The following is a 24,961-nucleotide window of genomic DNA, read 5'->3' as shown; positions in this document are numbered from 1 at the left end:
AGTGGCCACTACACTCCAGTCTGGGTGACAGAGTGAGACTCCAACTCAAAAAAAAAAAATCAGAAATAGGCCTGGTGTGATGGCTCACACCTGTGATCCCAGCACTTTGGGAGGCTGAGGTGGGAAGATCGCTTGAGCCCAGGAGTTTGAGAACAGCCTAGGCAACATAGCAAGACCTCGTCTCTACAAAAAATAAAAAAAAAAAGATGGGCATGGTGGCACACTCCTGTAGTCCCAGATGCTCAGGAGGCTGAGGCAGAAGGATCACCTGAACCTACAAGGTCAAGACTGCAGTGAGCTGTGATTGCACCACTGCACTCCAACCTGTGTGACAGAGTGAGACCCTAATAAAAAAAAAAATCAGAAATAAACATAGATTTACATACGATTAGTCCCTAAAGCATTTTCAATAGTAAAAAGTAGAATTCAGATGTCTAGAAATAGAGAAAAAAATAAACAAATTATGGAACATAAATTAATGAAATATTGAAAATTTTCCTTTCAAGAACGATTGATATAAAATGTTCATGACATAAATGAAGTAAAAATGTCAGGTTATTAACTATATAGTAGAGTTGCTGAAACAAAGCATACACTTAATTTGTATGTTACATCTGTATATTAAAAACTTGAGCCTGTAATTCCGGCTACTCGGAAGGCTGAGGCAGAAGGATCGCGGAGCCCAGCAGGTTGAGGTTGTGGTGGCCGGGAGCGGCCACTGCACTCCAGTATGGGCGACCGAGAGAGACTCCAACTCAAAAAAAAACAAACAAACAAACAAAAAACTTGAGGCCAGGTATGGTGGCTCACACCTGTAATATGAACACTTTGGGAGGCCAAGGGGGGAAGACTGCTTGAGCCTAGGAGTTGGAGATCAGTCTGGGAAACATAGTGAGATCTTGTCTCTACAAAAAATCTGAAAGTTAGCCAGGCATGATGGCATATGCCTGTAGTCATAGCTACACAGGAGACTCTGATGAGCTGTGATTGTGCCATTGCACTTCAGCCTGGGTGACAGAGCAAGAGTTCAACTAAAAAAAAAAAAAACAACAAACAAAAAACTAAAGGCAATAAAATTTCATAATAGTAATACCAGTTATCGCTGAGCAATGAGTAATGAAACATAATCCAAAATATCAAAAGGGGTGTTCTCTGTGGTAAATGAAACTGAAAGAATACCAAGAGAGAAATGTACACATCATGTTACAACAAAATAAAGAACTATTATAAAGCATTAACTATTATTTATGATGAGCTGTAGACAGAAAAAGCTATGCTATAAAAATAAAAAAGTCTCAAATTTTTGTGTTAAGTTTAATGATGTTAAAGAAGACACACACACACACACACACACACACACACAAAGACAGCAATGAGGCAAATAAATGAATTGTTTTGGGGTGGTTGGCCTATATTCCTATGACTAAATTTCTTACCTTTAAACTACTGATTGGAAATAGTACAAAATAATAAAAATAAGAAGTAAATAAGCCGGGTTTGGTGGCTCAGCCTGTAATCCCGCACCTTTGGGAGGCTGAGGTGAGTGGATTGCCTGAGCCTGCGGGTTTGAGACCTGCCTGGGGAACTTGGCGAGACCTCATCTCCACAACAAATCAAAAATTAGCTGGGTGTGGTAGCACACATCTGTAGTTCCAGCTACTTGGAAGGCTGAGGCGGAAGGATCGCCGGAGCCCAGTTAAATGAACAGTAGTTACCTAATAGCAACTAGAAAGTGGTGTACTAAGGACTTAATATCCATTATCTTAATTAATGGTCATAACACTGAGATCAGAACCTTTCCAATGTTACACAGGAAACCCAGCCTTGGCAAGGTTAGCAAATGGCACAAGTGGGAGTCAAATGAGACCACACTCCAAAGTTTGTGATTTCAAACCCATTACATCAAAATGCCAACCAATAAATACTAAAACCAAAAATTTAGGCCAAGGTAGTCAGACTGTAGAAGGGAAACAGAACATTTCCCTTAAAATTTCCCTTAAAACCAAACATTTCAACTTGCTAACTGCTGCAAACAGAAGACCATGTGAACCAAAATGTGAAAATACCATCATCTGCTGCTTTCCACTTTTTCAAATGAAACTGCTTTTCTTCTTTTTAAAATAGAGTTCATATCCTTATTAACTAATGATACACTTTACAAATTACTCAATTATCAAAGCATACAAATTAAATCTTATGTCAATCATAGATGACTTGTCTTTATTGCCAAATTTAATATTATAATCAGTGCTTTTGCTTGATAGACAAAAGATTTACAAGGGAGGACCCATTATAGTACAGGCTTTCCCTGCTAGGTAAGTGTTCTAGGAACCCATCAGCATTAGTATACCAGCTAGTATTGTGAGAGGCTGTATTCAGTGTCAGTGAATTTTTTCTGGAGATTCTTTCAACATGTTTGCCCATTTCATGACGGGTGATATACAAGCACAATTGCCCACACCACACTGAATATTCAGCAGTTTTTGACCAGAGACAGCATGACCCCCGTAACCCATCCTCCCTCTTCAGCCATCTCACCCTGAGCAACTTTTTTTTGTTTACCAGATGAAAAAGTCCTCAAAGGGAAACGTTTTGCCAATGTGGAAGAGGTGAAACAAAAAATGGCAAAAGAACTAGAAGACATCAAAATTGACAAGTTCAAAAACCATTCTTGAGCAGTGGAAAAAGTGTCTCAATAGGAGTATTGCATCAAACGGAGAGAACTTTGAAGGTTACTGAAGTTTAAATATGTAAGAATAAATACACAATTTTTTATAAATAAATTGTTTTATTGGTCCTCCCTCATATATCTATCTCGACATGTATTAAACTATCTGACAAAGAAATATGTAATGTATTTTCACTTAAATGAATACACGGACAATTGGTATCATCTGTGATTTTTTTTAATGAGCAGATTTGCTTTGTTAAGGTTCTAATTATGCTATTCCAAGTGTCTGTAATAGTACCTTTTATTTCGCTAAGATTTGGCTTCAATAACTCCCTATATTGGTTCACTCTTCATAATGGTCTCAAAAGGGAAAGAATTTCTCCCACTTGAGCAAATCCATCTATCTATGCCCCAAGCTTTTGTCCTTTCCTAACATTTCCAGAACCTCAACCCAAAATATAAGACCTCTATTGCGAATCCTTCGTCTCTAATATAATTCTTTTTCCTCTGTTTTAAAATACAGTCATGCACCCCTTAACAATGGGCTACACATCCTGAGACGTGCATTGTTATGAATACCGTACTTCTGTACCTAAATATATCTAAACAAAGAAAAGGTACAGTAAACATAACGGTATTTTAATCGTATGAGATCACCATTGGTGTTTATGGTCTGTCATTGACTAAAATATTGTTACAGGGTGCATGACCGTATATGCAGAACTTTTACATTTTGGAAAATCAAGCAAAAACCTTGCTTTAGCTTGGTCTTCCTTTTAGCTTTTTATCTTATTTCCAAACTCCTCTATTTCATCTCTCCTTCCTCTTATTGTCACACTCAAGAGTTTACAAATGCTATTTTTGTTTCCTAAAATCCACGTCCTCTTTACTTACACTTACCTGACACTCACAGAATTTGTTCTGACCAACTACCTGATTAAATTTACTTACTTATTGTTAAATTCAGTGGTACTCTATCTTCCTGGTCCTCGACCTTACATTTGATAATGCTGACCACACCACCTACTTCTTGAAATACTTCCACCTCTAGGCACTAGACCAGGGCAAAATTCTACTGTAGGCACCCACCTCTCCTCTACCACTTGTCATTCCAGACCCAAGGACCCTCATGTTACATTCTCTTCAATTCTTCCAATATTTTTTTTAGTGCAACAACTCCCTCTTGACCACATTTGTGGCAAAGTATCCCCAAACTAGTCTTGCACATGCATACTCTTCTATTTCAGCTTTTTTGTGCATAAAATATGACTTAAAGACAATTATTCTATAGAATTCTTATGAGAATTAAAAGCACTCCAAACACAAGACATGTTCATCAAGCGTCACATTTTAACTTCCACCACAAATGGTTAAGACACATTTCCTAACTTCTCCAGTTCTTTTTGACACTCCCATTTCTCTGAGCTTCTACAGCAACTATATCAGTTATATGCCTATGTATTAGCTCAGTAGGTTTATGGGTATTTTGCTTATTTTGTATGCTTGGTCACTTACAGAACCACTCCAAAATGTCTCTGATTATAGACATGGTCATCCTTCACCTCTCCCTTATAATGTGTTTTACAAAATATCTTTAAATATTTATGACTTTTAAGATAATATACATGTTTCTAAGCTAAACATGTTATCTAAGAGGAAGACTTCTTACCCTTCGCCAGTAAGAGCACAGCATGCCTGGATATGCCACTGATGATCTTTAATAGAAGTTAGCTTCAAAAACTGGGAGATTTCTGCTACAGTCATACATTCTTTAACATCTTGTTTATTAGCAAAAATCAGCAATCCAGCTTTCCTTAGGTCCTATTAAAGCAGATAAAACTGTAAAGGCCAGTACATTTTTTCCACGTATTTTTCAATGTAATTAACAGAATATTTTTTACAATCTTAGTAACCTAGAATTTCTCAACTATTTGATATAAAAGCATCTCACAGCTTGATAGAAAGCATCTCACAGGTTGATAGAAAGTAAACTTCACTTGTATATATTTACAGATTTCTTCTAGTCTTATACTATATTTATAGTCCTAAGTGCTGTATTTAACAGTAATATTTTCTTTTTTTACTTTTTTTCTTATAAAGATGTGGGATACAATTCAGGGTTAGGTATAACAGTAATATTTTCAAATATATACTACCCACCACCCCAATTCATAACTAGGTTTAAACGGCTACTAACAACTGTCCTTTAGCCGAGCACTCAAAAGCTCTCCAAAATTTTACCCTCCCTATACTTTTCTGTTTGACCTTACATCACCTGCTCTACACACTGCTTTAATTAGCAATCTATCTACTGCTTTCTAAACAGTCTTGGGCATTACTATTTCTATGTTGTTCAAATCATTTCTCCTGCATGTATTCCCTTTTGTCTACTCTCCTAAACCAGCCTTTCCTAACTAGGGTTCAGCAAGAGAATTAAGCTCTATAGAAAATTATTTGAGTGACTACATTGCATATACATACAATGCACCTAGAAGGTACTAGCTATGTATTTGTATGTATATGTATCTATATACATAGCTAGTACCTTCTAGGTGCGCAGAAAATAAATGAATTCATATAAGTCTTAGGGCTTAATTCCCAGTTGAAGGGCTATTCTAAACCAATCCTACTCGTGCTAACTAACATCCCTATCTTTATCCATAAAAATGTATTAGATTTGAATATACAATTGAACCATCTTGGATTAACATTAAACTTAACAAATTTCCCCAATTAGAAGTTCTACCACTTATCACTTATGTATTAGTTCAGTAGGTTTATGTGTATGATTCAGAGGCAAGTTTTTTAACTTTCTGAATTTGTTCCTCATAACTAACATTTACTGGGTATCTGACCTGAGCAAGACACCAATCACACTAACCCTTTTCCAAATTTGCATACCCAAATGACTAGGATGTTTTACTCACAAAACAGGCCAAAGGTTCTTAGTCTCTGCTCCACTCCTTCCTACCCCAAAACTTTTAAATGCCAGAGACTTCCTTGATAATATATTCAAAGTTAGTAACCTTTCCCCATAAAAATGCACACACATAGCCAGGCTCGGTGGCTCAGCCTATAATTCTGCACTTTGGGAGGCGGAGGTGAGTGGATTGCGAGTCCGTGGGTTCGAGACCCACCTGGGCAACTTGGTGAGACCTCATTTCTACAATAAATAAAAAAATCAGCCGGACATGGTAGTGCATGCCTGTAATTCTGGCTACTTGGAAGACTGAGGCGGAAGGATCGCCGGAGCCCAGCTGGTCGAGGCTGCAGTGGCTGGGAGAGTCCACTGCACTCCAGTCTGGGCGACAAAGTGAGACTCCAACTCAAAAAAAAAAAAAAAAAAAGCACATACGTATACATACAAAAAATATTTTCCAGTTCAGGAACAATTTTAGGATGTTAATAGACACCCTAAATTCCTTTCAGGAATACTGGGCCACAGATACATGAAGGATACATTCAATTAGTGAATTAAATGCTCATAAATTCTGCCTATATACATTAAGAGACATTGACAAAACAAAGGTTTTGATGCTACACTTGCAAATTTTCTCTACTGTTTTGAATACTTTCTTTTTCTTAGGGATTTCAGTGAGCTATTTTGGTTTTAATAATATGTATATGTGTTTAAAGCAATAGTTTTCAGTAGGTACAAAAAGACCTTGCTCCACATTATTTTACTCTTGTTAGAATATAATTTTGATGACTTCTTTGATTCTGATGCAAATAAAAATTATTAGTATATTTATTTGGTTAAAGAGAGTTATGCAAAATGTTTTATGTAACAATCAAATTGACTTTTAGTTACAGTGCCCTCTGCAGGATGGCAGCTATTAATGCTACCACAGTCAATACAGTTACCTGAATAATAACAGTATTGCTAGAATGCTAGCAGTTTTAAGATTTCAAGTTCAACTAGTTTCACCTACAGTTCAGTTCACCTGTATATATAAAAGGCAAAAAATCTGAAAGGATATACTGTAACTTGCACATATATACTCATTAAGGATATACTGTGAATATTTTTCTCTTCTCCTAAACAGAAAATGGGATAATTATCAATAGTTGATATGTGGTTGAGTCACTAAGTCGATAGACTTTCCATAGGATTTAATTCCTATCTTCCTATCTTCTAGGTTTCAGTATCTCTTGCTAGTGTGTGTAGAAGTCTTTTATAGGTCAGGTTTGCTAATGCTGGCATGTTCAAAGAACAAACTTCTAACACAAATACTTGGTACATGTTAAGACACATAGTTTATGTTATTTGATTTAAAAGTAATTTGTATTCATCACTCTTAGTGACAAAATTATTTGTAGAAGCTCTTGGATTGAAAATTGGAAAACACAAGAAACAAAGCCAATTATTGAAAGGTCTAAAAAAGATTGAATGTAATTCTTTCTAGCTCTCAAAGGCTCACTTTTTAAAATCTAGGGTTCTTGACTTTTTGTTTTTAAGCTATTTTACCTATTTAAAAATATTTAGGAAGAGAGAAAGGAAAATCTTTTTTATTATATAATCTCAAACAACTATGCATTATGACAGTAAAAAAATAGATATGCTGAATTAAGGCGGTTTACTAACTTAGCAAGAGGTAAAAGTATAAGATGAACAATGATGAGTTTTTGTACTTAAGCCACTTCAAATACTTTAAAATTCTTACTGCTACATAGTACAGATTTCTGTTCTAAAGAGTGTAATACGCATTTTATTTTAGTCAAGATGATCAACAGCAGCTGTAAGACACATTTATTTAGCATTTTCTATATGCTATATATGTATAGTTGTCAATTTGTTTCTCAAACTTTAATTCTCAATCTTTAATCCATTTGTCCCTCCTCAGAACTCTGCCTGTTTGGCTCTTCCTTTTTTTTTTTTTTTGGAGTCTCATTTTGTCACCCAGACTGAAGTGCAGTGGCATGCTTACCGCCACCCCAGCGTCAACCTGCTGGGTTCAGGTGATCCTTCTGCCTCAGCCTTCCAAGTAGCCAGAACTATAGGCGCATGCTACCACGACCGGCTCATTTTTTGATTTATTGTAGATATGTGGTTTCGCCAAGTTGTTCAGGCTGTTCTTGAACCAGTGGGCTCAGGCAATTCCCTCACCTTGGCCTCCCAAAGCGCTAAGATTATAGCTTGAGCCACTGTGCCCAGCCTTTGGCTCTTCTTAACCCTACTGAGTAGCTTGCTCTAGCTAACAACTTCATCTGTAATTCCTTTCTTCTCTGATAAGCTCCACATTTAGTCTTCTTTCACTTTGCAAGTAGGCCCTATTTAGGTCTTTGTTTTTTTCTTCTCCTAGCCTGAATGAGAATACCTAAATTCAGATTCTGGTCTTAAGGTCAAGTTATATAACTTTTCTGGGCTTCAGTATAACCAACAGACTAGGTTAAGTGACTCACCCAAATGAATAACCTCAGCTTGCAAAATTCGCAGGCTTTGTCTGAACCTACTATTGGGTTTTTCATATACTGATCCTGCTACATATTGGCGGATTAGAATAAAAGTCAAATAGGGAGGCTACCTGTTAACAGAGTAAAAAATACTCCAATTCAAAAAATACATATATATAGCCAAGAGACAAATATTTACATGTCCTTTTCTTTTTCCAAGGTCTTTGTAAAACAACCCTTTAAGAATAAACCGAAGAATCTTGCATCTTTACAAAAACACAAAGTTGAAAAGGAAAAAACAAAAATCCTTGGTCTTCTGCTTCATTGATGGGTTATTCCTCATATCCCAAACTAGAATTGGAACTTGGCAAATGAATGCATAATAGCAAAATGTATTTTTTTTTAAACCTGAGGAGGTTCAAATACAGCCATCAGAATTAAGAGTCCAAAACAGGAAAAGGTACATTTTGGTGGCCATGATCACAAGGAAAATGAGGAACTTTAAATTACAAAAAAAAGACTTCACTAGGTTTCTTAAAGTCTCGAAAGGTTGCCTAAAACATATCACAATTCTTAAAGCAAATCTCATAAATAAATCATCAAATCAATATTAAAATTAACATAAAGTTTCACTACAAAGATAGCTCAATTTTCTTAAGCTTTACGAAAATCCCACTAAAATAAAAAAATTCTCATCTAAGTATTAACTTTACAGTCTTACCTATAAATATAAGTTAAGAAAGTAGCATTTGTAATAAAAGGCATTCAAAAATAATCAACTGTCAGCACAATATTATGTAATTTTATATTTTCTATTACCAAATTGACTATATTACTCAGTTTTTAACTTATGTCACAGAAATATTTTTCAGAGACTCAGAAAATATATCTAGCCATATAATTTTGTTTAGTCTAAGGGAGTATCAGAGAAACCTAAGAGCAACTGCATTTAAATATTAGTCTGCTACCTGAGTGATAATCAAGAATTGCTACGCACTCAGGTACTTTAACATATTTCTAATGATAATCCTTGGTACAATCAATCTTTTCAAAATGCAAAATGAAAGTCACTTATAGGAATTCTTCATGCCCAGGAAAACTTCTAAAACAAATTTATCTAGGAGAAGTGAAATAAAGTTTTACAACTGACTCAACAATCATTCTGCAGCTTTCAGATATTTGTACACTTCCAATTTGAGAAGTGTCAAAACAATAAAGCAGGCATGGCCAACAGATAACTAATTATTTTAAAAATCTGAAATAGCACCCTCATGAGAAACTAGAAGGAATAAATGGAATACAAATACCCTTCCCCCACATCTAATGTAAAAAGACTACTTACCTCATGTGCTAACATTTTATAGAGTTCTTCTCTAGTTACAGAAATCCTCTCTCTGTCTGTACTGTCCACAACAACTATTACAAACTAAAATAATTACAAAAAAAAATTAGTGATTACCTAATTTTTAAAATTTATAAAGTGTTTATTTGGTTTATAGGCTAGTATCAAGAAATTAGAATCGTATGACATTGTTGGAGAATTGAAGATATCTACTACATACATTGTGAAGTCTAAGGGTCTGGTAATTTCTAATTCAAGTATATTTATAATTTTTAAAGAGATTATGATATTAATAGTCTAACCAATATATAACACGTCTGTTTTCTAAATTAATATCTAAAATGCTAATGGGCCTGTATCCAACTACTAGCACTAGAAGCCAATTAAAAAATATACTATGATTCTAAATTTAAGTTACTTCCAGATAGATATTATTCTACAAATTGAAAAAATCTGTATCTAAAAACAAGCTTGCTTATATTAATGGCACCTGCTACCTGCAAGCAAAATGGAACTGGTATCAGAAGACACAACGGAAGACTTGCAAAGGCTGAATGGAACTGAGCTCCACTGCTCCTCTTCCTCAACTCCATGAGCACCAGAATGCAAAAGGGAATAGGAGTAGATGAAGAGTAAACTTACTCACTTTATAAGGCAGCCATTTATGATGCCCAAATTAATTTGGACCGCCTATTATTAACATACATTATTTATTTTTTAGAACTAGGTCTTAATTTCTAAGTAAACCATTATGATCTTCAGAGTCCTTTCTATTCTTCAAATTTCACCAACCAAAAGGCAAATGAATGAAAGAATTGCTACTTTGCCTCTTCCCTCAGTTGTAGCTTACTGATAGGTGGTTTTATTACTGTAAGACTTATTTTATTCTAAGGTATTATAATAAAGCTGTTAATTTTCAAGTTGTTGGCATGACTTTGATACCTATAGCATCAGATGCAGGAGTACCATCTTTACATCTTTATAACCATACATACCTTTCCTTCTCCAAAAAACATAGTTAAAATGCCTAACGAAGTGTTGGGAAATCAGGTTATTAGAGACACTTAACAGCATCCTAATGACTTTTAAGAATCAGCTTTGAGCCGGGCTTGGTGGCTTAGCCTGTAATCCCACGCCTTTGGGAGGCTGAGGTGAGTGGATTTCCTGAGCCTGAGGGTTCAAGACCCACCTGGGCAACTTCGCGAGACCTCATCTCTACAATATATCAAAAATTAGCCGGGCGTGGTAGCGCACGCCTGTAGTTTCAGCTACTTGGAAGGCTGAGGCGGAAGGATAGCCAGAGCCCAGCAGGCGAGGCTGCGGTGGCCGGGAGCAGCCACTGCACTCCAGTCTGGGCGACAGAGTGAGATTCCAACTCAAAAAAAACAAAACAAAAAACAGCTTTGTTTAAATTTAGAGTATGTTAAATTAACTTATAAAGAGCACTACAAAAACCACTGTCACAGCCTTTTAATTTACAGGTCTATATAATGAAGTACTCAGATGTCATAAGTCAGAAATTTTCTTTTGGGAAATAATGTTTTAATAAAAATATATGATAATGCCTAAAATACTTTATATTCAACAGGAAAAAATTATTTAATATGCAATTGCGCTATATAAAAAAAAATACACTGTAAAGCTTTGGCTAAGAGTCAAACCCTCTCATTTAACTAGGATTTTCCCTACTCAGGGAATCAGAGTAAGAGAGAAATGAAATTACAAACTGTGAGATGGAAGTCAATATAAAAACAACTACTTAAGACAAGTTCTGGGATAATTATAGAATCAGACTAATCAACCACCAGTTCTTCCTTCAGAGGTTCAATGATCATAGATATATTCAGCAATGACACTGAAATAGGAAATCAAAGACTTCATTATGCTTAAAGTCACTATATATTAACATACTGTAATTTTTCAAAAAGATCAACTATGAGGTTTCAAATCTAGTGTTTCCCAAGTATTCTGTTCACAGAATTTTTAGCACAGTAAGAAACATTACCTCTGTGTTAGTATAGTAAGTGTTCCAGGAAGAACGAAGAGATTCTTGGCCACCAATATCCCACATTAGGAAACGTGTATTATTAATCACTATCTCTTCTACATTACTTCCTATTGTAGGGGATGTATGTACAACTTCATTCATAGAACTGGGGAAAAAAGTTCATATATATATTACAATTAGCAAGGAAGTTAACGTGATTGAATAATTTTTTCACCAAGGACAAATCAGCATAATGTCTTTTTATATTTTATACCCAAATATTCTTTCCCACTACCTCATACATGAGCAAGCTAAGGGTTTTAACTAGTACTAGATAATAGACTATCTGGAATATTCTTGAAGATTCCAGGAAACTACAAAAATTTTTCAACTTTTTATAAAACAAAAGAGCTTGAGTGCAAAACAACTAAACCGTATGCTCAATGTTGTAAATTTCTAGCTCTCTGTATACAGTTGCTTAAACTTACCCTTGGTTTATGGCCAAGCCGTTTTCTTAAGAATAACTTAGGTACCAAGTAATTTTTTACTGCTTTCACTGATCAGATTATCATCCAGGCAGAAAAACTAACTAGAAACAAAATAAAACTTTCAAGGTGGTTAATACTCACAATTGGTAAAGGATGGTAGTTTTTCCTGCATTATCCAGTCCAACAATGATAACTTTGTGCTCTGAAATAAAGAAAACACCAGTGATTACTAATTATAGACAAAAAAGATTCCCTATTTTACCTTTCATTCTATCTGTGGTATAATTTGGTGCCTGGAACTTGATACTTACCTAGAACTCAAAAGAACATCCTAGCAAAACCAGCAGAAGAGTGCCCTTATGCTCACCTTCTGCCTGCATTATTTTATGGAGACACCTCTCATCTTTCCAACCTCCTCTGTAGGAAGCCAAAAGCCCTACATTCTTTCTAGTTCTATGGAAGCCTTCTCTCAGTAAAGTATCCCAAATATAATCACAACAATTTACAAATGACTTAAAGTATAAGTGCTTCACATTAGATTATTATTGAGGTTCTAACTGTGAAATTTTAGGCAACAACTGGGTATCTACATGTAGGGCAGAATGGAAACAAAAAACAAAGGTCACAGTATTTTAAATGGGTCATTGTAATCTATATGAGTACATATAAACCATAGGGCCATTGTAACATGACAAACAAACTGAAGAACCTATGGCTATGGCAACACTGACTCCCTTCCCACCGCTGCATCATGTTTTCCAAGTTTTCTTTCTGTCTTCTGTCGTTCATTTTTTTCCTGACTTCTCTACTGTAGGTCTTCCTCCAAATATTCATGTTTCCCAGATGTTTTCTTGCACCCTCTTCACATTTTAGCCAGTCACTCTTTGGGCCGATTCCAAGTTGTCTAAAAATAATTTCCAAAGACAGCACAGTGAATGGAAGAAGCTAGCATCCAAAGATGGCATGGATAGGCATGCCCTTGTGTAGTCCCTTCCTCTTGAATCTTGGCTGGCCCTGTGACTTATTTTTTTATTTTTTATTTTTTTGAGTTGGAGTCTCACTCTGTCAGTTTTTTCAGCCATTCCAGCTGAGATGCCAGATACAGGAATAAAGAAGCCACCATGGATATGAGGCCTGGTTCAACCTTCAGATGCTTCTAGTTTTAGCTGCCATCTGACTGCAGTCAAAGGATAGTCCCTAACCTAGAACCTTCTAGCTGAGCTCAGTCAACTCTCATAGAACTATGGAAAATAAGCATTGCTTTAAGTCACAAACTTAAGGAGTGGTTTGTTACATAACAACAGATAATGAAAACATGAAAAATCATGGTATTATATGACCTTGGGCAAATGACTCATTTCTCTGACCCTAAGTTCCATCATTTTTTTTTTTTTTTTTTGGAGTTGGAGTCTCACTCTGTCACCCAGACTGGAGTGCAGTGGCCGTTTCCAGCCACCGCAGCCTCGCCTGCTGGGCTCCGGCGATCCTTCTGCCTCAGCCTTCCAAGTAGCTGGAACTACAGGCGCGTGCTACCACGCCTGGCTAATTTTTGATTTATTGTAGAGATGAGGTCTTGCGAAGTTGCCCATGCGAGTCTCGAACTCGCGGGCTCAGGCAATCCACTCACCTCAGCCTCCCAAAGGCGTGGGATTACAGGCTGAGCCACTGAGCCCGGCTAGTTCCATCATTTTAAGTCAAAGAAAATACTACCTTTTAGTTGTTTATTAATTAAGATAACACACAGTAGTACCTAGCACCAAGAGAGACAGTTCCTAATCTATGTTCCCAAATCCCTCCTAAACGTTATTCTACCTAGTGGAAGTACACAGTGCCATTCAACATATTTGAAACCCAACACTTAAAACTACTTTGACTTCTCTCTTACCTAATTTGCTTAGTGGTACTTGCACTATTTCAGATGCCTTGGAAGTTTATTCAATCTTTCCCTTAACCCCAATATTTAATTTGTTACCAAGTTCTATTGACTCTACCTCAAAATTATATCCTGAACCTGCCTCAGTCCCACTCTTCTAGCTGAACTTCTCTTCATTTCTTACTTGAAAACCTTTCCTAAGTGGTCTTTCATCCATCTTCCCACTGTTTGCAGAGAAATTTTTCTGCACTATAGAGCTGACAATGCTACTCTTATTTAAATTACGGCTCTCCATTTTAACAGGAAGCCAGGTTACAAATTCTCAGTCTTGTAAAAATTAAGCTAAGCTTCAGCACTATCTCTCACCATTACTAACAGCCATCTACAATACCCAAGTTATGGTGGCTCGACATGATTTTATGAATTTGTTACTTCACAATGGTGCAAAAGCAATATGTATTCAGTAGAAACCATACTTTAAATTTTGAATGTTGATGTTTTCTTGGGCCAGCAATATGAGGCATGATACTTTCTTGAGATGTGGGGCAGTGGCAGAAAGCTGCAGCTCCCTGTCAGCCACTGGATAATGAAAGAGAATAACTGATACTCTACAGTGTCCTGGGTTGCTAGATGGTTTTGTCCAACTGTAGGCTAAACTAAGTGTTCTGAATACACTTAAGGGAGGCTAGGTTAAGCTGTGAGGCTCAGTAGGTTAGCTGTAATAAACGTATTTTGACTTACAATATTTTCAAATTAATGGTGGGTTTATTGGGACATCACCCCATCACAGGGCGAGGAGCATCATGGTTTTATTATATACTGGAACTATCCTCTCTAATTCTCCATTTAGGGAATTCCTATTCATCTTTTAAGATGATTCCATGTAGAATCACTTTCTTTTGCTTTTCCACAATACTTCTAAAGTAGCACTTGTCCTAATTATTTACATGGGCATTAATCTTGACATAATGAGGCACCCTTCAACTGTATAGAAAACACATTAATCACCTTTATAGTCTTAGTGATTACAACTCTTTCTGGTACAAAGGTAAACAATAAATGCTGAATTAATCAATATTCATTCTATAAATAATAAATGTTGAGGATTATAACATTTCAGAGTAAGATCTTTATAATTCAAATGGTAGATGTTTTCCAAATAGCTGCCACTTACCATAGAGGAGAATTTCTAAAGATATATATAGGTATGCTTCTGTTTTACAAAAATAGGAAGATCAGCCGGGTGCAGTGGCTCTTATAATCCTAGCACTTTGGGAAGCCGAGACAGAAGGACTGGTTGAGCCCAGGAGTTCGAGACCAGTCTAGGCAACACAGAAAGACCTTGTCTATACAAAAAGTTTAAAAACTAACAATGTGGTGAGATGCACCTGTAGTTCCAACCACCCAGGAGGCTGAGGTGGAAGAACCTGAGCCCAAGAAGTTGAAGCTGCTGCAAGCTGTGATCATGCCACTGCACTTCAGCCCAGCCGGGGTGACACCCTGACTCAAAAAACAAAAGGAAAAAAAAAAAGGAAGATCAAGTAAACAGAACAATTTAATACAATCCATTTTTCCACTCACTTATTTTTCTCCAGAAAGAACAGTGAGCTTAGACTCACTAAAGTGACATGACTCCCTGCTTCTTATACAGGTTCTTAAGAATCATTTATTTTAAAGACCCAGGACTCAATTTGTTTAAACTTTAGCAATAACTAGAGTGAAGGAACTGAGAAAATGCTCAAATACAAAGATGATGCTGTTGAAAGTGACGTTCTAATAATATGTAGAGGGCATGCTAGGGGAAAGTCAGTTGAATGACCAAAAAACATTAGCAGGTGATATTTCTCTGCTAATTCTATGGCCCTTAGACTCCCAGGTCCCCACAAACTCAATCCTGCCTGCTACTATCCCAGAGCAGACAAGACTCAGAGAGGACAATTCACAGACGTGACTAACATATAAACAAGAATGGCAAATAAATAATGTACCAATAAATAATGTAAATAATGCAAATAAATAATGTAAAATACCTAACAAGTATTCCCTGAGGAAAAGTAGACATAGTGGCTAAATTAAAATCAAATTACTTGGGGAGTGTAGAATCCCAACACAGGGAGTGTTATAAGCTGTGATGACCGATGAATTCATCTTTACAATAGGACCATGACTACACCAAGGCCAGATAATTGAGTCCTTGGGACAGGGTACTCTTCTACCTGGAAAGTTTTTAAATTGCAAGGCAATTCTGTCTCTCTAACTCCATTTTTTTATGCTCACAAATCAAGCATTTTCCTTTCAATGACACAACTCTTCTTCAGTGCTATTAATATAAGCACCTATAAACATTTTAACACAAAGAGAATTCATATCAGGCTATGATCTCTGACATATATAAGGTTTAAGCTTCTCACTTGAATACTGATTTTTAATTACAGCATTCTCAAAATATCAGCCTATTTTTAAGTTCCAGGGATACATTTTGTAACTCTTTCCTCGCACCACGTAGTAGCCACAGGACAAAATTTGGACAGACTTGCCAATACTCAGGAATAAAACACAATTACCCCAACCAATAAAATAAATGGTACCCTAAAGACAGTACAAAGTTAATAGGATAAGTCCAAAAGTAAACAATAAAAACATAGGCAAGAATTTGATATACAACAATTAGGAATGCTTATGTATAAATGCATATGTATATGCATATGCCTAAAAAATGCATATGTATATAAATAATGTACACAGAGACCACAAAATACAAAAGCACTGTAGATAACCATACTTATTCCAAACATGCTATCATTTTTCAAAATATTTTGCTACTCTTCTTTTATAACTGCTTTCACAACCTGAGGTACACCATTTGAATATTCCCAATGATGGCAAATCTTTTAACCTCCAAAGATGAATTTGATTTTAAAGAGGGGAATTGAGCTACTTGGTATCATCTTGGTTGTAAAGTTAAAGGTATCTAAAATGCATGCTATAAGATGAGGTACAATTTTTGAATAAGAATGTTTAAACATTTGTTTGAAGAAATTCTTTAAAAAATTCATTGAAGCCGGGCTCGGTGGCTCAGCCTGTAATCCTGTGCCTTTGGGAGGCTGAGGTGAGCGGATTGCCTGAGCCCGTGGGTTCGAGACCCGCCTGGGCAGCAAGACCTCATCTCTACAATAAATCAAAAAATCAGCCGGGCGTGGTAGCGCATGCCTGTAATTCCAGCTACTTGGAAGGCTGAGGCAGAAGGATCGCCGGAGCCCAGCAGGTCGAGGCTGCGGTGGCCGGGAGTGGCCACTGCACTCCAGTCTGGGCAACAGAGTGAGACTCCAACTCAAAAAAAATTTACTGAGTAATAGTAGGACATATCAGTGGAAAAAGTATTCAGCCTCCTCAAATGACAGCTTTAATGGTAAAAAACCTCATCTAGTTTTGGTACAGATGCTTTTTTGTTTTGTTTTTGTTTTTTTGAGTTGGAGTCTTACTCTGTTGCCCAGACTGGAGTGCAGTGGCCGCTCCTGGCCACCATAGCCTCGACCAGCTGGGCTCCAGCGAACCTTCTGTCTCAGTCTCCCAAGTAGCTGGAACTACAGGCGCGCACTATCACGCCCGACTAATTTTTGATTTATTGTAGAGACGAGGTCTCGCCAAGTTGCTCGGGTGGGTCTTGAACCCACGGGCTCAGGCAATCCACTCACCTTGGCCTCCCAAAGTGATGGGTTTACAGGCTGAGCCACCAAGCTTGGCCTATTCACAGTTTTTAATACCAAATTAGCTTCCTTCAAACATTTTTATACCCTCACCACTCAAGCCTGTTCTTTCCATTAACAAGCTGGGATACTCTATACACAACATAAATTTGTAGCCAAAATTTTATACCTCACAACAAATAATGCATAGAACCTAAAATATAATATGCACACTAAGAGATGTTATTGTTTTAAAAAAGTAGTAAAACTTCCAGCCACTTTGATTCTTTGATGCATGTGAATTATCACAAGTTTGCTGCTTAGCATGACTTTTATTTTAGAATATCTATGTCATAGCATTCCTGCACTTACTCAAGTAAGCCAAAACAAATATACACTGTTAAAATGCTTTGATGGAACTGTGAGTTATCATTCAGGCTTTAAGTTACCAATCAATACTTCACTATTTTGTCATGAAAATGCTTATTTCCAGCCGGGCTCGGTGGCTAGCCTGTAATCCTGCGCCTTTGGGAGGCTGAGGTGAGTGGATTGCCTGAGCCCATGGGTTCGAGACCGGCCTGGGCAGCAAGACCTCATCTCTACAATAAATCAAAAATCAGCTGGGCGTGGTAGCGTGCGCCTGTAATTCCAGCTACCTGGAAGGCTGAGGCGGAAGGATCGCTGGAGCCCAGCAGGTCAAGGCTGCGGTGGCCGGGAGCGGTCACTGCACTCCAGTCTGGGCGACAGAGTGAGACTCCAACTCAAAAAAAAAAAAAGAAAAAAAAAAAGAAAATGCTTATTTCCCTTCTCCTTCATTTCCTTTGGACTTACTCAGGCAGTCTACCAGTTCCATTCATTGCCAGCTTCCAGTTAACATACAACTCCCCTCAACTTGCTAGTCAGTAAATTAAAAAAGGAAGGAAGGAAGGAAGGAAGGAAGGAAGGAAGGAAGGAAGGAAGGAAGGAAGGAAGGAAGGAAGGAAGGAAGGAAGGAAGGAAGAAATTGCCAATCTGGAGATTTTCTATCTATGTGAATCATGCAAAGTCAGAAAACACAAAAACACCATGGCAAATAAATTGAGTCATTCTGATTCCTCTTCATTTTTACCTCATATCCAAACTATCACTAACTCCTATCAATTCTATGTCACTCAGAGCAAAAAAATCTATTTGTCATGTTTACTACAGTTCTCTCAGTTCATAGCATACAGCCTAAAATAAAGCATGTGCATAATAAAGTATTTTTCAATGAATCAATAAAGAAATCAGATCTGGAAAATGCAGAGATTAGGAAGGAGATATCTGAGCAAGTCACTTTGTATTAAAAAATTCAATTTCAAAACTTAAAAGTCTCATCAATAAACAACAAAGTTTGAAAATAACTTGCTATTTTAGCAATAGTAATGAAGTTTCAGGGTAAAAACCAAACTTTTCCTTTGTATTAAGAGATGGCTGAAGAAAAAGCTATCATTATACATGGCAAAATTAGAGATCCAATCAGGATACAGAAATTACACAATTTGAACTTGGAAATTTAACATAAAGAAAATAACTATTACGAAGATTTGAGTAATGAAGGATTAGCTAGTAAGAAATAAGAGAACTACAAAGATTATAGGAATGACAAATATAAAGAGAACTCATTACCCCTAGGGCTGAGACAGAGGTTTTCCCAACACTCCAGGCTGAGCTTCAAACCTTCTTGGAGGGCACAGTCATAGCTCACTGAATGGCAGAGAAGGAGCTGTGGTGAGCAGAGCTAGTGGGTCTTGCTGGAAATCCTCCCTTTAGGGTGCTAGAGAACACGGCTCAGTGGGAAGTATTTTGCCATGGACCCAAACAGCTGGTGACTGCTGACTACAACACAGTACAAGAGTCAGGCTCTGGAGGTGTTCATGTTGCAAGCAGAGCCTGTCAAGAGAGCACTGTAACCACAAACAAAACCCCTTCTCCTGTAACGTCCCTCCAGTGCTATTTACGGACAAAGCTTAACATTTTGCCAGTTGTCAAAAGAACTGTACTTAAAAGACCCACCTCCATTTCCAAAGAGCATGCAAAAAGGTTGACAGATGTTCCCTGACTTACAATGGTCCAACAGCAATACACATTCAGAAGAAACCATACTTGAAGTATCCATACAAAGATTCTGTTTTGCAATACTGCATTCAATAAAGTACACAAGCTATTGAACATTTTATTTTATTTATTTCTTTTTTGAGTTGGAGTCTCTCTTCATGGCCCAGGATGGAGTGCAATGGCATGCATGCTCACAGCCACCCCAGCTTCAACCTGCTGGGCTCCCGCGATCCTTCCTCCTCAGCCTTCCAAGTAGCTGAACTACAGGCACATGCTACCACACCCAGCTAATTTTTTTATTTATTGTAGAAATGAGGTCTTGTCAAATTGCCTGGGCTGGTCTTGCACCTGCAGGCTCAGGTTATTCACTCACCTCGGCTTCCCAAAGTGCTGGGATTACAGGCTGAGCCACTGAGCCCGGCCTCAACATTTTATTTTAAAGTAGGCTACAGGTTAGACAATTTTGTCCAATTGTAGGTGAATGTAAATGCTGTGAGTACATTTAAGGTAGTTTAGGTATATTATGTGCATTTAGGATATTTTCAATTTACAAGAAGCTTATCAGGACATATTCCTATCATAAGTCAAAGAGCGTTTTTATTAGAAAAGACAATAAACTTATCAGTGGCACAGCTGCCCCTTGGCTACTCAGCTTCCATAGTACTATTTTCTACGTGTTTGAACTCCCTAAACAAAAACAAAGAGAAGCAGAAGTGGCTTCCTGAGCTCCAAGTCCCAGCAGCACAAGCAGCTTCTCCAGTACTCATTCATAACTTATAATTCCTTTCCTAACAACCAATCAGGAGAGCAGTACTGATACAGAGACCTGTTAATGTCTGTCCATATCGTCACAATCCCTAGAGAAAGGCATGGCAAAGATTCAAGTGCTCTTGTACAACCCTGAACAATATTCCTGAGAGCTAAAAAAAGGTCTGCTGCCCCTTACGTACTCCCAGTAAGAAGCTTCAAAGGCTCAACTTCCCTGCACACTATGCCTAATACACTGAGATATATTCCTGAGAGTCCCCTTATCTCCTATGCATTCCCAGTAAGTAGCTTCAGGGGATCCTTGACTTCCCAGTAGATTGCACCTTGTAGATGCAAATCTCCCTTTACTCCCTTTTTCTGAGCAGTCTTAAGTTTGAATAATATAGTTATCAATGTAATTGTAAGCCTTGTGATTTGTATAACTTTTGTATCAATGTAACATGTTTTTTGATTTGCATAACTTTTGCACAATGCATGATGTCACAGGCCTTGTAAACTCCCTTTACTCTATGGCAAGCTTGATTAACGCTTTTGCCAGTCCTTACTGATAAAAGCTGATACCTGGCACCAGGAAGTCTGGACCCAAAAATGTCACTATGGATAAATGAGGCTGAAACTCAAGTTCTATACAATGCTCTTCTGGTCACGTGACTAATGTACAGGTACTAATGACTCTGGACTTATAAAAGTGAACTGTAAAAGCCTGGAGGGTGGGCAGATCCATTTTAGAAACAGTCCGGATCTACTCCCTGGATTCAAATTCAGAAATAAACCAGTTTATCTGCCTCCCAATCTATTGGCATCGAGCGTTAGCAGTCAAGTGGCTATTTCAATAAGAAAATTCCACAACTTGTTTAATAGTTCACATCAGTGTCAGAAAGTTCCTTTTATCTGACATGAGCCCTTCATAGATAAAGAAAGTTGTGGGCTTTTTTTTTTTTTTTTAAAGAGCAATAACTCTGGCACTAGATAATTTCGGCTAAAATCCCAAGTCTAACACTTTTAAATATAGTGCTTTAAGTAAGTTACCTGTTTATTTGCCCCTCTAAAATGGAAAGAATAATATCTACCCCACAGGGTGGTTGTGAAGAGTAAAATCTACTAAGTGAAGATTAAATCAACCAACCAATGTGAAACACTTAGAACCAAATCTTGCACACATCAGTAAATGTTAACTGCTATTATTTTATTTGTAGAGATGCAGTGAGTTTATTTCTATTCTCCCCACACTACAACGAAAAATCCATAAAGCCAGGGGGATTTGTCTATTTTGTTCGCTGCCTTATTCTCACCACACATAGAACAGTTCCTGGCCCACACAGATCTCAAAAAATATTTGTTTAATGAACAGACACTAATCACAAGCCTTTTCTATGAAAAGTCACTAATGGTAACTTTTAGAAGTCCTAATAATTTATAGTTTAGCAACTTAGAAACAGTTAAAATGGGTAGGGGGAGGAAAAAATGATGCCTTTTCTTTAAGAAGACCAATAATCAGCAACACATTACTTCAGTATTTTAACTTGCCTAGATCTGGCATATATGCCCGTTGCATGGCCTGGGAAAAAACATTTCACTTGAGCCTCAGTTTCCTATTTTCAGAGGGCAATAACTACTTCAAAGGACTGTTGCAAGATTTTTAAAGTGGTGTAACTGACAGCATTTAGGAGAAAGTTTGTACTTAATCTAAGCATCACATAAAGATAGCCTCTGGTTTTTCTTGTTTGAGCAGTAGGAAATCAGCTTTCACTAGGCACTCAATTTGAGCTTTAACTGAAAAAGCTGTTCTAAAGGGGTTTCAGAAACAAGAGCTATGGCACAATTTACATTTCATCAGCATAGCAAATTCCATAATCCCCAAAAACATTCTTCCCAAGAGTTTCTATGAAAAGAATATACAGTCGAGCTTGGTGGCTCAGCCTGTATGTAATCCAGCGCCTTTGGGAGGTTGAGGTGAGTGGATTGCCTAAGCCCGCGGGTTCGAGACCCGCCTGGGCAGTGAGACCTCATTTCTATAATACATCAAAAAAATCAGCTGGGCAAGGTAGCGCGTGCCTGTAGTTCCAGCTACTTGGAAGGCTGAGGCAGAAGGATCGCCGGAGCCCAGGAGGTCGAGGCTGCGGTGGCTGGGAGCAGCCACTGCACTCCAGTCTGGGTGACAGAGTGAGACTCCAACTCAAATTAAAAAAAAAGAAAGAAAAGAATATACAATTGTGTTCTGAATCTTCTGAAGGTAAAATAGGAGCATCAAGATACATATGTTCAATAACTTACGTCCATAACTTACATATGTTCAATTTAATACAGATTCAAAAAGACCAACAAAAATCTGGCATTAGATTGAAAGGTGAATATTTTGAAAAGTAACCCTATTGATAAGACAATTGTATCTTTAGCAAGTATAGAATTTGACTTCATTAATTCCTCTTACTATTTCCCCAAAACTGAAGGTAAATGTCCAGTCAAAAATTACTACATAATACAGGTTATAAAACACTATTGTTAACAATTTGTAGTGGAACCATCTTTACTGTTTACTACTGTAAGTAGCTGTTAGCAAAGCTCTCATTCATTCTTTTTTTTTGAGTTGGAGTCTCGCTCTGTTGCCCAGACTGGAGTGCAGTGGCACACTCTGGACCACCGCAGCTTCGACCTGCTGGGCTCCAGCGATCCTTCCGCCTCAGCCTTCCAAGTAGCTGGAACTACAGGCGCGCGCTACCACGCCCAGCTAATTTTTGATTTATTGTAGAGATGAGGTCTTGCCAAGTTGCCCAGGCAGGTCTCGAACCCGCGGGCTCAGGCAATTCACTCACCTCAGCCTTCCAAAGCGCGGGATTACAGGTTGAGCCACCGAGCCCAGCCTAATTCATTCTTAATTTACAGAAACAAACAATTTTATTATTGACTCAAAATAGAAAGTGAAGATATCTATTTTTCTGGCAGTACTAGAACTCAATTAACAAGTTATCTTTCTAAACCTCACAGCAGAATTGAAACATTAGCTTTGCTAAAAATACAAAACTATGGATGTTAAAACTAAAATAGATCTTATTTACTATAAGTACCACCAGTCTAATAGCAATGTTAAGTTTTAATATTTGAAACCCAGAAACTAAGTTTTCAAGATTTGTAACTCCACAGATCTCTGGTGTTCTGGGTGAGAACACCCAGACCCAGAGAGGTTAAGTGACCAAGTTCCCGCTCTCCTGCTCCCAACACAAACAGCCAGTCCAAAGACAGTGTTGATTAGCGCAGCTTTCCTCCACGTTACGAAAAATCCTCTTATCAGAAAAAAAAAAAAAAAAAATCATTCAGCATCACGTGATCTACACTTAAAAAAAAAAAAAAAAAAAAGACACACTAGGGATCACAAGTTCCAATCTGGTACCCTTCCCTTATCTCCTTACAAGAGCAGCTCAATCATGAAGGTGGTGGTGAGGGTAGTGGGTAAACATAATACTAAGTCTTTATTGGAAAACTCTGGAATGTGACAACACCTGCTCACGCGAGAAAAACACAAGCTAAGTTATTGACAGCAGGAATGATGAATCACCCAACTTAAGTTAAAAAGGAACAAAAGTACACCACTACACTGGATCTTGATAAGTATGGAGTCTTTTTGCTAACATTGTATTCTCTTTCCTCGGTTTTACACGCTCATTTTGTAATACATTTTAACAGGCCTGACATGCATTTCGTGATAATGTTTGAGTCTCGCTGAACATAAACGTCCCTATATGCGAATACACTTTATGCTGAGTAACTTGCTGGTTACCTACGGTTAACAAATGTTTCATCCGGTATGGTTCCTACCGCGTTCAGTGAAACACTGAATATTTTTAACCCAGCAAGACAAACTCCTCTAATAACTCACACAAGTCGAAAAATGACCTTCAGCTTAAACTGAGACACAGACAATCAAGCAGGCAAACGGAGAGTCCATCACTATCCAGGGGGCAGAAAAGTCTCAGGTACACACCAAGAGGGGTGGGGGTGGAGGGAGGGCTCCTGAAGCCGCGGTGGACAGGGCCGGGCAGGAGCGATTCCTCGCGCGCTCCGCATTCTGCAACCCTCGGTCCCTCCGCGGTGCGCCCGGGGCCGTGAACTACAACCTTCATCCCAGACGACCCCAGCAGTTCCACACGGGGTCCCGAAGCAACCGCGGGGCGGAAGAAAGGGCCGAAAGACAGGCCAGGTGGTGCCACTAAGGGACGGACGACGTGGGGGCGAGACACCTCTCTCCAACGCAATCGGAGCAATGGGTGTACTGCGGAGAGGACTTCTCAGGAAGGTCCCGGAGGACAGGCAAAAGGCTGCGAGTCGGGAACCACCTCCGAGCACGGGAGGGCACCGAGCGGTCCGGGGCCCGCATCCGGGCAGCTCACACCCCGCACTAGGACGGCGCCCGGCCGCGGCGCCCACACTCCGGAAGTATTCGGAGACCCCCCCACCCCCCCCGGCCGGGACTGGCCCTCTCCCCGACCCGTACGCCCGCGGCCCGAGCCCCTCACCCTGGTGATTGAACAGTCTCCATATCCTGGTGAAGAGAATTCCCATTCTCGGGCAGCGGACCCCCCACTCCTGCCACCCGGGCCGCCTGGCCTCCCCTGGCTCAGGCTGAGGGGGAGGAGAGAGCCGCGCTGGGGCCTCCGCCTCTGCCGCTGCTCCCGCGCTGG

General features: G+C 38.4%; 1 protein-coding gene across 2 annotated transcripts in view; it reads right to left on the bottom strand.

The window, feature by feature from the left end:
* ARL5A (ADP ribosylation factor like GTPase 5A) overlaps window positions 1–24,955 on the bottom strand; it is a 26,516-nt gene extending 1,561 nt beyond the window's left edge. Inside the window, exons 1-5 of one of the 2 annotated variants that reach the window (XM_008071075.1) lie at window positions 24,797–24,955; window positions 12,024–12,084; window positions 11,413–11,560; window positions 9,408–9,491; window positions 4,341–4,492 (exon numbers count right to left, since the gene is read on the bottom strand). In XM_008071075.1, coding sequence (XP_008069266.1) covers window positions 4,341–4,492; window positions 9,408–9,491; window positions 11,413–11,560; window positions 12,024–12,084; window positions 24,797–24,842 — 491 coding nt within the window. In that variant the 5' untranslated portion in view covers window positions 24,843–24,955. The remainder of the gene's footprint in view (window positions 1–4,340; window positions 4,493–9,407; window positions 9,492–11,412; window positions 11,561–12,023; window positions 12,085–24,796) is intronic. The other variant, XM_008071076.1, reaches the window with a different exon arrangement.
* Window positions 24,956–24,961: the final 6 nt, after the last annotated feature.

Source organism: Carlito syrichta, unplaced genomic scaffold (genome assembly GCF_000164805.1).
Source record: "Carlito syrichta isolate Samal-C Ts95f unplaced genomic scaffold, Tarsius_syrichta-2.0.1 Scaffold314111, whole genome shotgun sequence".
Taxonomy (NCBI): domain Eukaryota; kingdom Metazoa; phylum Chordata; class Mammalia; order Primates; family Tarsiidae; genus Carlito; species Carlito syrichta.
The sequence above is the reverse complement of the archived record's forward strand: the minus strand, read 5'-3'. Positions and strand labels throughout refer to the sequence as shown.